Raw genomic sequence first — 11761 nt, forward strand, 5'->3', positions numbered from 1 at the left:
TGGAGACAGTTCCTGCCCTAATTTATGCTGGAACTGATACACCAGATATGAATCAGACAATGAATTGAAATTGTGTTACATTTTATTGCATCTGAAGCAAATGAATGTAAAATTTTGTACAACATGGAATCTTTGTAACTCTTAAACCACAACAACAATAATTGCTTGGTTTAATTAGTTTCATGACTTGAGATGTTTCTACTCTTTCTGCTTTCAGAGTAAAATTAAATGTATATGATCTTCCTTCCTCTCCAGCCCAAGCAGTTAAGGCACACAACACTTTTCTCTACCACTCGGTGAATCCATTCGTGTTTGGGTGTTGATGTTGGCCTCATGAAGATGTTTTCTGGCAGTAAAACATTTCCAAGGCTGCTCTTTATTGGAGTGATGATGATTATATTTCACCATCATAAACCTGCACCACCTGATCTATGGTCTCTCTGCTAGACAACAACTGGTTTCAATTTTGATACACAGGTCATGAGGATTCAGTAATAGATAATCCAGTCTACAATAACACAACACTTTCATTAGAGAACACTTGTGAAGACACGAGTAACCTGAAGCTGCCGCAAACATTCATGGACACAACTTAAGTAAGTGTTACTGATTTGGGGAATTCTATTTGAATTTTTTACGTTTAATTTTCTTTTGGTTTGTTGACCTATAGACAGTGAAAACAATCTTATATAACATTTTTTTTTCTCAGATGCATTCTGCTAATGATCAATCTCTCTCTTTTCTTTTCTCTGCTTATTTTTTTCACTTATCATCCCAGCAAGAGGTTCATTTCAACATGGAAAGGTACTGTGTGGCATTTTGGATTATTAATAATATTAACTTTTTGTTGAACTTAGTAATTATTATTAACTGTAATAAGACAAAGATGTTAAAGAGTGGATGGAAAATCACAGCAAAGGTTCAAATAAATAAAAGCATGTGTGGCACTTTGTTTATACATTAGTGCTGTTAAGATTAACATCATAAAAACATTTCTTTGTTGAAAAGATTTCATAGTTGATTATATGGAACAGAAAGGTGACTCTCTGGAGGATTCAGTTACATTTTAACAATTAACCAATACTTCATAAATCAACCTGATATGTGATCTCTGGACTCTGGTCTCTGATATGGAAAAGTTCCATGAGTTTGGACTTTGGTAATAAAGCTATTTTACAGTTGACAGTTTATTGTTATATAGTTTTGGAAGATATACAATAATGTTTAATTGCACTTGCACTGTGGTTGAGGTTTGCCTTTGTACTGTGTATGTGAATACATTATATGGTGGTATGACTAGCGACAGCGCACCCTTCAGTGCTTAGCAAAAGAAAGAAACACATTCTTGAAATCACATACTAACTGAGGACGGGAGGTTCTTACCACCACTGTGAATTCAAAATAATTGACCATGGGAATACAGTACTTTGGGTACTGGTAAATATGTTCAGGCCCCTGTCCTGTCCATTGATAAATATGTACCCTGGTTTTCAGCACAGTGCATATGTGCAAATGAATGGAGGTGCTATGGCTTTGCAGCAGGGCCAGTGGCTGCCTTAAGCATTTGGAGGGCTGTTTCTAGAGTTAATGTGGGTATAGTAAACTATACCTTAACTAGATCACCATAGCCTATTACTATAATCATTTTCTATAGTGAATTCCAAAAACACATATATATTACTACAGTAATACTGATATTTATGATTTAATTCTTGCATGTCAGTCGGTGACCTTTGGAGGGTGAGGTCCGTTTCAATTGAAATGGGTGAAACACTGCTTAGGCTGCCACTGTGCAGGGCTCAGCAATGCAAAATCATCAGTACTGCTTGCTGTTAACCACATACAGTAAATGTAGATAATTCACTTCATTTCAATTCTTAACTGCCCAACAGAAGCAGGCTTTAGTGACCAACTTTCATGGTTGGTCATAACTCATACAACATAACAAAAATGTCTCAATAAATGGAGATATGATTTAACTTCTCCAAGTAGGACAATTATATTAGTATTGTTATTAATAGTGTAAAGACGCAGCACCCCAGATCTCCAGCCCAAGGGAGATGAGTTGAGCTTACATTTGTAGAGCAATTGAAGATTCAGCCATATGCTATCTGCCATAATGTTGGCCAGTAAAAATTTTTATGGAACAATTTGTGGTTGAGGTGGTGGTGCAGTGGTTAGCACTGTCAACTAGCAACAGGGTCATGGGTTTGCATGTACTCCCCATGTCTGCGTGGGTTCTCTCCGGGTGTCTCCAAAATTGTACTTAGGTGTAGATGTGAGTGTGTATGGTTGTCTGTCTATGTGTGGCCCTGCGATGGACTGGCGACCTGTCCAGGGTCCCACTTCTGACACCATATGCAGCCAAAGGCCTTTCGCCCAATGTCAGCTGGGATTGGCTCCAGCCCCCCACAACCCTGTACGTAGGATAAGCGGTTGACGATGGATGGATGGAAGGAATTTGGGGTTGAAATTAATTTGCTTTGTTGATAATTTTTTAGTATCAGTCCAGTTCTAGTGAAGGGTTTGTTGTTATCTGACTCTCAGACCACTGTTTCTCTCCTCTACTTCTCTTTCAATCAGCATTCAGCATGAGCGACCAGACTCACCTGTACCCAGTGGCCATTCAAAAGACAGTCTGATTGACTTCAAAGGCAGTTGTGATTCTTTGAAAAAGAGGTAAGTTTTACATGGATCAAAGTGTTACTAATGTTCCTATCCAAATAATTAATACACATGCCAATTTTTTCTTAGAATACATGTACAGATTTCTCGTATAATGAAACTTTGCTTGTAGTTTTGGAAAGAGCGCATAAAGGTACTTGTTTACTGGTCATGCTTCATCCTTTATTATCAGCAGGTGGTAAAGGTAAAATTTTACAACTGATAATAAAATACTTGGACTTGTTTTGAGACTTTGTTTATGACAAGTAGTACTAGTCTAACCACCATGTTGGCCTCTCCCCCTGGTGACCAGACTCACCCTGATTGATTTTAAAGATCAATGTCATTCTTTGAAAAAGAGATAAGTTTGATGAGTACCAAAGTGATTACTTTTTCCAAAATTGCTCCTCTTTACATACGTAAATACATATACATATATATAGTAAATTCTGTCAGCCATTAAAACAGTATTCCAGGTATATATTGGAGGACACCAAATTTTAAAAAGGAATGGTCCAAAATTGAGGCAGCGGAGGCTGAAATATCCTGACATTTAGGCCCTAGAATGGGACAAGCTTCATAAACACTGGATCCTACATTTCCCATAATACAATTCAGTAGCATCATTGATTAAATGCTCCATGCCTGTTTAACTCCCATACCTTTTAAACTCATTGCCCCTAGTTTGTAATGTAGGCTTTATGCTACATATGTGAGGCCCCAAGACCAAGTCAAGAGATAAAGCTCCCTTGACAGCACACAAGACAACTGTTTCCACAGAATGACACTGATGTTTTTGTGCCTCAACTGAAGTAACAAAATACTGAAGGGATTGTTTTATCAGAAAAAATAAATTTGTTCTGATTGTCAGTTTTTCACCCTGGTGCTCCTCACCTCTGTCAATCAGCCTCCAGGATAAGAAACCAGATTCACCCAGCTCTGTGTTCATGAGTGACCAATCAATAGGTGGTCTGATCGATTTTAAAGATCAACACCATGCATTTGAAAATATGTAAGTATTATTAAGCATTAAAATATCACTGTATTAATCTGCTTTTGATAATCCAGTAAAGATTGTGATTGTATGTGAACCCTTTGGAATTACCTGGATTTCTACATAAATTGGTCATAAAGTGTGATCTGATCTTCAAGTCACAACAATAGACAAACACTGTCTGTTTAACCTAATAACACACAATATGTTTTTATGTTTTTACTAAACAAACCGTGTTAACATTCAAAGTGCAGGGTGGAAAAGTATGTAGGCTAATGACATCTCCAAAAGCTAACTGGGGTCAGGAGTCAGACAACCTGGAGTCCAATCAATGAAATGAGATTGTAGGTGTTGGTTAGAGCTGCCTGGCCCTATAAAAAACAGACACCAATTTTAATTTTGCTCAGCATTGCCTGATGTGAACCATGCCTTTAACAAAATAGCTCTCAGAAGACGTAGGATTAAGAATGGTTGACTTGCATGAAGCTGGAAAGGGTTACAAAAGTAGGCCTATTTATAAAAGCCTTGATGTTCAACAGTCCATGGTAAGACAAATTGGTGATAAATGGAGAAAGTTCAGCACTGTTGCTACTCTCCTAGGAGTGGCCATCCTGCAAAGATGACTGCATAAGCACAGCACAGAATGCTCAATAAGGTTAAGAAGGATCCTTACAGAAATCTCTGGAACATGCTAACATCTCTGTTGACGACTCTAATATACGAAGAAACACACAACCCTATGTGTGGAGGAAAAAAGGCCCAGCACACCAACTTCAAAACTTTGTTCCAAGTGTGAAGTATGGTGGAAGGGGAATCATGGTTTGGGGTTGCTTCTCTGCCACAGGGTCTGGAAGAGTTGCTATCATTTACATTACATTTATTCATTTTAGCTGACGCTTTTATCCATCGATATGATATGATGTAAGTCGCTTTGGAAGTGGAAGGACTGAGTCGCTTTGGATTCACACAAGACATCCCAAGAATATTGCTGAACTGAAAGAGTTTTGTAAAGGGGAATGGTCCAGAATTCCTCCTGACCTTTGTTCAGGTCTGATCTGCAACTATAGGGAAATGTTTGGTTGAGGTTATTGCTGCCAAAGGATGGTCAACCATTTATTAAATCCAAGAGTTCATATACTTTTCCACCCTGCACTGTGAATGTTTACACGGTGTGTTGAATATATACATCAAAACATACAACTGTTTGTGTGGTATTTCTTTAAGCAGACTGTGTTTGTTTATTGTTGTCACTTAGATGAAGATCATATCACATTTTATGTAGAAATCCAGGTAATTCCAAAGGGTTTACATTCTTTTTCCTGCAACTTTATATATTTGTATGTCACATTTTCAGAGTCCCCCAGGGAGGATCAGAGACTACCAGTGGTGACCCTGCCCACAAGCTTCAAACAGATCTGGAGTCCACATTTATGGTTTGTAAATGTAATGAGAAACAAAATGCAACAGTCATCACCAACTCAATGCTCAACAATCAATCCATGCTACAATTTCTGAAAGGCAATTGATGCCATGTGGTTGCAATGTTGTGTTTCACAAGTTTATTTTCCATGTTATTATGTTGCAGCTGCTTGAAGAGACTATTATCACGTTTGTGAAGAATGAGCTGAAAACCTTTCAAATGGTTCTCAGTCCAGATAAAGTTGAAGATTCGAACGGTCAGAAGAAAAAGGAAGACTCAGTGGATAGTGAGGAGGAAGAGCAGAGGAGGAGCAGCAGAGAGGCCTTTCTCACAATCGCACTGTGCTTCCTGAGGAAAATGAAGCAGGATGACCTGGCTGACTCTCTGCAGAGCAGTAAGATATTTAATATGGTGGAAATGGTGGAAAAAGAGAAGAGATATGTGATATTTATATACTACAGCATCAAGTAAAATACATCAAGTAAAACCTATAATCACTTAGGTGACACAGTAAATGATATCAATTTGTTATTGGCTCCACAAAAAATAGTTCTCCCAACTATTGCAAAGAAATTCTACATTTGCATTAATAGTGAAACCAGTGAAATGTGGTTCAGTGATAGTGTTAGCAGTTAGCTGCTGAAAAACGGCAAGCAAGCGAGATCAGCCCCAGGCGTCTGGGATGAATTAACTGACATTATCTACTCAAGACAGTATTTTGCTATGTTAGCTAGCCAGTAATTTGTCCATGTTAGCAAGCAAGCTAACATTAGCTAACTTTAGCCTGCTAAAAACACTATATAACAATATATTTCATATGCTTTGCAGTAATGTTAGCTTTGACTTTAGACTTTGTGTTCTGTATCGTGGTGGGTGCCGGTCATTTGTTAATGTTTGCGGATTCCATTTCTAAGCTAACGTTAACTACACACTAGCTGTTTCTCAATACCGAGTTCGCCAAGTTCAGACTGTCACTATATTCCCGCATAAAAACTCTTAAAACTGCATTCCGTGACACAGTAACAGCAGAATTATAACTTATAGTTAGTTATAGTTTTCTCCTCCGACATTTCCACTTTTTGGCAGCAAAATGCATTCTGGGATACCTGGCTATACGAAGTCCACACAAGTCACCACCGAAGCAGGTTTGGTAAAACGGGCAGAGCGGGAACACATCCGGGTATTTGACTGTATTTGGCTAGATGCGGACTTTTGAATTGGAATGGTACTTGGGCTGTGACTGATGATGTTTCACAAGTCCTAAATAACAGAAAAGAACGCAGACTGAGAAACAGCTACTGTTGAAGCTGTAGGGGAGCTGAAGAGGAGAGCTCGCATAAAAAATCACATCCTTGGGTTTTCACTGAAAAGCTGTCCTGAGTCCTAAACATAGAAATCAGTCCACAAGTTGTTATAGGCAACTGAGAAAGTGTGGAAGTTCTCAATTTTTATGTTACGTTATATTCCGTTCACAAATTGGCATTACAAAGCATTTAATACATATGAAATGCTGCATTCTTACAAGTGCATAAGATTGAGCCTTTAAGATTGAGTTCACATGCGTTTCTTCACTGGGAGGAATACGCCATTTCCAACTGACTAAGGGCCAACTGACTAGCTAGCTAGCTAATGTGGGGCTAGTATTGCCAAGTAGTTGGTGGAGTGCAGTTAATGGAGGGCCGGTGCGCTAATTTGCGATTGTGAAAGTTTAGGCTATTAAATCTCCAGTTTCAGCCATTAGTGACAGAATATTTGTCAGACAAATCCAATAGGCATACTACTTTCAGAAGAGAACAGTGGTCATGTGTATTCTGCTCTAAAGCAGAGGAGCACTGCATCTTTGCTCAACGTCAGTACTCATTGAATGCCTTGTCCAATGACTGTAATGGAACTATCATACTGATGAGGTAATTTAAGTGACAACCCAAGGATGTGATTTTTTTATGAGATATACTGTAGACGCTGATGTGACATTGTGCTGTGTGATGCAAGTGGCCTTTTATTGTGGCCAGCCTAAGGCAGACCTGTGCAATACTCATGCTTCATGCTGTCTGATCAGCATCTGGATATGCCACACCTGTGTGGTGGATGGATTATCTCGGCAAAGGAGAAGTGCTCACTAACACAGATATTGACGTTTGTGAACAATATTTGAGAGAAATAGGCCTTTTGTGTACATAGAGAAAGTCTTAGATCTTTGAGTTCAGCTCATGATGAATGGGGCAAAAACAAAAGTGTTGCATTTATAATTTTGTTCAGTGTACATTCATCCTTAATGTGAAAATGTACGGTAGCCTATCTGCTTCCCACGCAAAGTTCACATTTACTTTTTTCTTCTGTTTGTTCTTTCAGAAGCTGTGGTTCCTATTTGCCAACAAAAGCTCAAATCTCACCTGAAAGAGAAATTCCACAGTTTTTTTGAGGGAGTTACTAAAGCAGGAAACATCACACCTCTGAATGACATTTACACAGAGCTCTACATTACAGAGGGAGGGTGTGGAGAGGTCAATGACGAACATGAGATCAGACAGATTGAAACATCATCCATGAAGCAATCAAGACCAGACACTATGATCAAATGTGAAGACATCTTCCAACCATTACCTGGCAGAGCTCATCAGCCAATCAGAACGGTGCTGACAAAGGGAGTGGCTGGCATAGGGAAAACAGTCTTAACACACAAGTTCACTCTGGACTGGGCTGAAGACAAAGCCAACCACAACATTCAGTTCACATTTCCATTCACTTTCAAAGAACTGAATCTGCTGAGTGGAAAAAAGTACAGCTTGGTTGAACTTCTTCATCTCTTCTTTACTGAGACCAAAGAAGCAGACATTTGCAGATTTGACAAGTTCAATGTTTTGTTCATCTTTGACGGTCTGGATGAGTATCGACTTCCTCTAGATTTCCACACCAATGAGATCCTGACTGACGTTACAAAGCCGAGCACAGTGGACGTGCTGCTGACGAACCTCATCGCTGGCAAACTGCTTCCCTCTGCTCGCCTCTGGATAACCACACGACCCGCAGCAGCCAATCAGATCCCTCCTGAGTGTGTTGACATGGTGACAGAGGTGAGAGGGTTCACTGACCCACAGAAGGAGGAGTACTTCAGGAAGAGATTCAGAGAAGAGGAGCAGGCCAGCAAAATAATCTCCCACATCAAGACATCACGAAGCCTCCACATCATGTGCCACATCCCGGTCTTCTGCTGCATCACTGCCTCGGTTTTAGACCATGTACTGAGAGAAAATGAAAATGGGAAGTTCCCCAAGACCCTGACTGATATGTACATCCACTTTCTGGTGGTTCAGTCAAAAATAGGAAACGTCAAATATCATGGAGGAGCTGAGACAAATACACTCTGGAACAGCGAGATGAGCAAGATCATCATGTCTCTGGGAAAACTGGCTTTTGAGCAGCTGCAGAAAGGCAACTTGATTTTCTATGAATCAGACCTGATAGCATGCGGCATTGATATCAGGGCAGCCTCAGTGTACTCAGGGGTGTTCACACAGATCTTTAAAGAGGAGTGTGGGCTGTACCAGGACATGGTATTCTGCTTTGTCCATCTGAGCTTTCAGGAGTTTCTGGCTGCTCTCTATGTCTTTGCCACATTCACCAACACTGGTGTCAATCTACTGTCAGAACCACAATCAAGATCCTGGTGGTGGCTTAAGCTATTAACATTCAGATCAACCGAAAAAACGATCTTCCAGACTGCAGTGGACAATGCCTTACAGAGTCCAAATGGACACCTGGATATGTTCCTCCGCTTCCTCCTGGGTTTCTCACTGGAGACCAATCAGACTCTTCTACGAGGTCTGTTGAAACAGACAGAATGTGGCTCATATGTCAATCATGAGACAGTACACTACATCAAGGAAAAGATCCGGGATCATCCGTCACCAGAGAGGTGCATCAATCTGTTCCACTGTTTGAATGAGCTGAATGATCATTCTCTAGTGGAGGAGATCCAACAGTGCCTCAGTTCAGGAAGTCTCTCCACAGACAAGCTCTCTCCTGCTCAGTGGTCAGCTCTGGGCTTCATCTTACTGTCATCAGAGAAAGACCTGGAAGTGTTTGACTTGAGGAAATACTCTGCTTCAGAGGAAGGTCTCCTGAGGCTGCTACCAGTGGTCCACATCTCCAGAATATCTCTGTAGGAACACTGCTAACCAAATAATGTACATTAAACAAGACTTTTTACACAAGATAAACTAAAAGATACATTGTTTGTCTTCATGCTTTCTCAGGTTGAACGACTGTTACTTGTCAGAGAGAAGCTGTGAAGTTCTGGCATCAGTTCTTAGCTCCAAAACCTCTAGTCTTAGAGAGCTGGACATGAGTAACAACAATCTGCAGGATTCAGGAGTGAAGCTACTCTCTGCTGGACTAGGGAGTCCACACTGTAGACTGGAATCTCTGAGGTCAGTGTCCTATGATCTAAAAAACAAAAAACAAAACTGTTTCTGTGTCCTGAGTCTGTGTCAAGCACAAGTCTTACTGGTCAAGATCTCCTAGGTAGGATTCAGAAACTCCTTAAGATCCAGCGGAACAAAACCCAATAATGTGTTGCTATTTGCTTGCTTTCCCGGTGTGTTGGTAGACTGTCAGGCTGTCTGGTCACAGAGGAAGGCTGTGCTGCCCTGGCCTCAGCTTTGAGCAGTAACCCCTCCCATTTGAGAGAGCTGGACCTGAGCTACAACCATCCAGGTGACTCAGGCATGAAGCTGCTCTCCGCTGTCCTGGAGGATCCACGCTCGCAATTAACTACTCTCAGGTATGGACAGACTTCCTGCCAGGCAGAGGTCATATCCACTTATTCCATCATTTATGAGTTGCCTACAATGGTCACAATCACTGCGTCAACAGGCCTTTTCGCTGGTGACTTTCTCATGTTTGTTTCGGGGGATCCCCAAGCCCTCCAAGGCCAGAAGGGTGTGATCACTCTAGCATTTCCATTCTAACGTCACCCTGTAGTCTGCCCTACAGGGAAAGAGGTATCCATTCTAGCCGCCCAAATCACCTCTACTGGCTAATTTTAGTATTTTATTGTGCCATTTTCTTTGTGATTGGGCGCTTGCTGCACATGTAGGTCTCACAGATGTGTCCCATCACCTTTCTGACATGGTTTTTAATAAATGAGAATTTGACTTCTATTTCTCTTCCCCAGTGTGGAACATGGTGGAGTGAAGAGGCTGAAGTCAGGTCCCAGAAAGTGTAAGTGTGTGTTTATCTACCTTGATTCATAAAAAAAAGCACTGTTCCAGTTTTTCTTGTAAGGTTGCTGGCTGATATGTGACTTTAGAGTGTTTGTCAAACTGTCAATACATAAATCGATGTATGGATTGTAAAGGGTGTAAAGTGATGGTGCGTGTTCTTATTCTCCCCACCAGACGCCTGTGACCTCACACTGGATCCAAACACAGCAAACAGGAAGCTCTCTCTGTCCGAGGACAACAGAAAGGTGACAGAGGTGTTGGAGAAGCTGCCGTACCCTGAGCATCCAGAGAGATTTCACCACTGGAAGCAGGTCCTGTGTAGAGAAGGTCTGACTGGGTGCTGTTACTGGGAGGTGGACTGTAAAGGATGGGTTAATATTGGAGTGGCATACAAAGGAATCAAAAGGAAAGGGCAAGATGACGACTGCTGGATCGGACAGAACGGCAAGTCCTGGAGTCTGTTACGCTGTGATAATAGTTACTCCGCCTGCCACAAAAACCGAAGAGCAGTCATAACCATCCACCCCTCTGACGCTGGCAGAGTAGCAGTGTATCTGGACTGGCCTGCTGGCACTCTGTCCTTCTACAGAGTCTCCTCTGACACGCTGATCCACCTCCACACCTTCCACTGCACATTCACTGAACCCCTCTATCCTGCGTTCGGGTTTGAATCAATCAAGTGTGTATCATCAGCTTATCTCTGTCAGATATAAAACGAGGTAGAGCAAAGGCGTCACTTTGTTTTGAAAAGTGGTGGGGACACAGGGGCTCAGATAAGGGGTGCGAAGACACTCTTAGTTCGCGAGATGTCACGATACACGATATTAGGTTTACCAGAACGTGACGAAGAGATTCTTAAACAGTGTTTTAAAGATATCTTCAATACCAAGATACATGAGGTCTGTGGGGACCTCCGCCAGGAAATTTTAATCATTAAACACTTAATTTCCTGCATTCTGGTGAAAGTTTCTGCACCTGTTTATGGTGGAAATATATTTATTTATTTAAAAGGAAACAAAATATAATCGAATATACTGCAGTGCAGCTGTCAAGCATTCTGTGTTGCTTTCAGATCTCTGTCATGTAATATCATCCCTGCTGAGGCAACACATATGTAGGCATGATTTAGTCTTCCATCCTCTTGTCATTTCAAAGAGAGAACCGAAAACTTGGCCAAAAACGAGCTGTGTCAAGAAGTTATTAAAATTACTGATTGGTAAATGCACGTTTTTGGGTTATTTTATAATCAGTAGCTTGTTTGTTTTTTTTTTAGCTTAAGTTGCTGTTTTTTTGGCAATGCACATTTGTTTCTTCAACACAACGTACGAAGTGGGGTTTGTTTTTAGCATACCCCCCACCCAGCCCCTCTTAATGCAGCGAAGACCCATTTACTCTTAATCACTTCATACATCTTTGTCCGGAATGGATAACTTTCGGAATATCAAAAAAGCTACATGT

General features: G+C 40.9%; 1 protein-coding gene across 1 annotated transcript; it reads left to right on the top strand.

Moving 5' to 3' along the window:
* The first annotated feature begins 2475 nt into the window (after window positions 1–2475).
* Window positions 2476–11528, top strand: LOC123957430 (NLR family CARD domain-containing protein 3-like). Its single transcript, XM_046030214.1, has 9 exons — window positions 2476–2679; window positions 3572–3676; window positions 5013–5091; window positions 5244–5472; window positions 7431–9240; window positions 9335–9508; window positions 9688–9861; window positions 10255–10301; window positions 10478–11528. The coding sequence occupies exons 2-9, from the start codon at window positions 3612–3614 to the stop codon at window positions 11014–11016; spliced, it is 3117 nt and encodes a 1038-aa protein (XP_045886170.1). The 5' UTR covers window positions 2476–2679; window positions 3572–3611; the 3' UTR covers window positions 11017–11528.
* The last annotated feature ends 233 nt before the right edge of the window (window positions 11529–11761 follow it).

This window comes from Micropterus dolomieu, linkage group LG02 (assembly GCF_021292245.1).
Source record: "Micropterus dolomieu isolate WLL.071019.BEF.003 ecotype Adirondacks linkage group LG02, ASM2129224v1, whole genome shotgun sequence".
Taxonomy (NCBI): Eukaryota; Metazoa; Chordata; class Actinopteri; order Centrarchiformes; family Centrarchidae; genus Micropterus; species Micropterus dolomieu.

Excerpts from the sequence above, each read along its gene's own strand:
- LOC123957430 (XM_046030214.1), top strand. The coding sequence starts at position 3,612 with ATGAGTGACCAATCAATAGGTGGTCTGATCGATTTTAAAGATCAACAC. Across the intron at positions 9,862-10,254 it reads TCGCAATTAACTACTCTCAG|TGTGGAACATGGTGGAGTGA; the intron begins GTATGGACAGAC and ends TCTCTTCCCCAG. Across the intron at positions 10,302-10,477 it reads GAAGTCAGGTCCCAGAAAGT|ACGCCTGTGACCTCACACTG; the intron begins GTAAGTGTGTGT and ends TCTCCCCACCAG.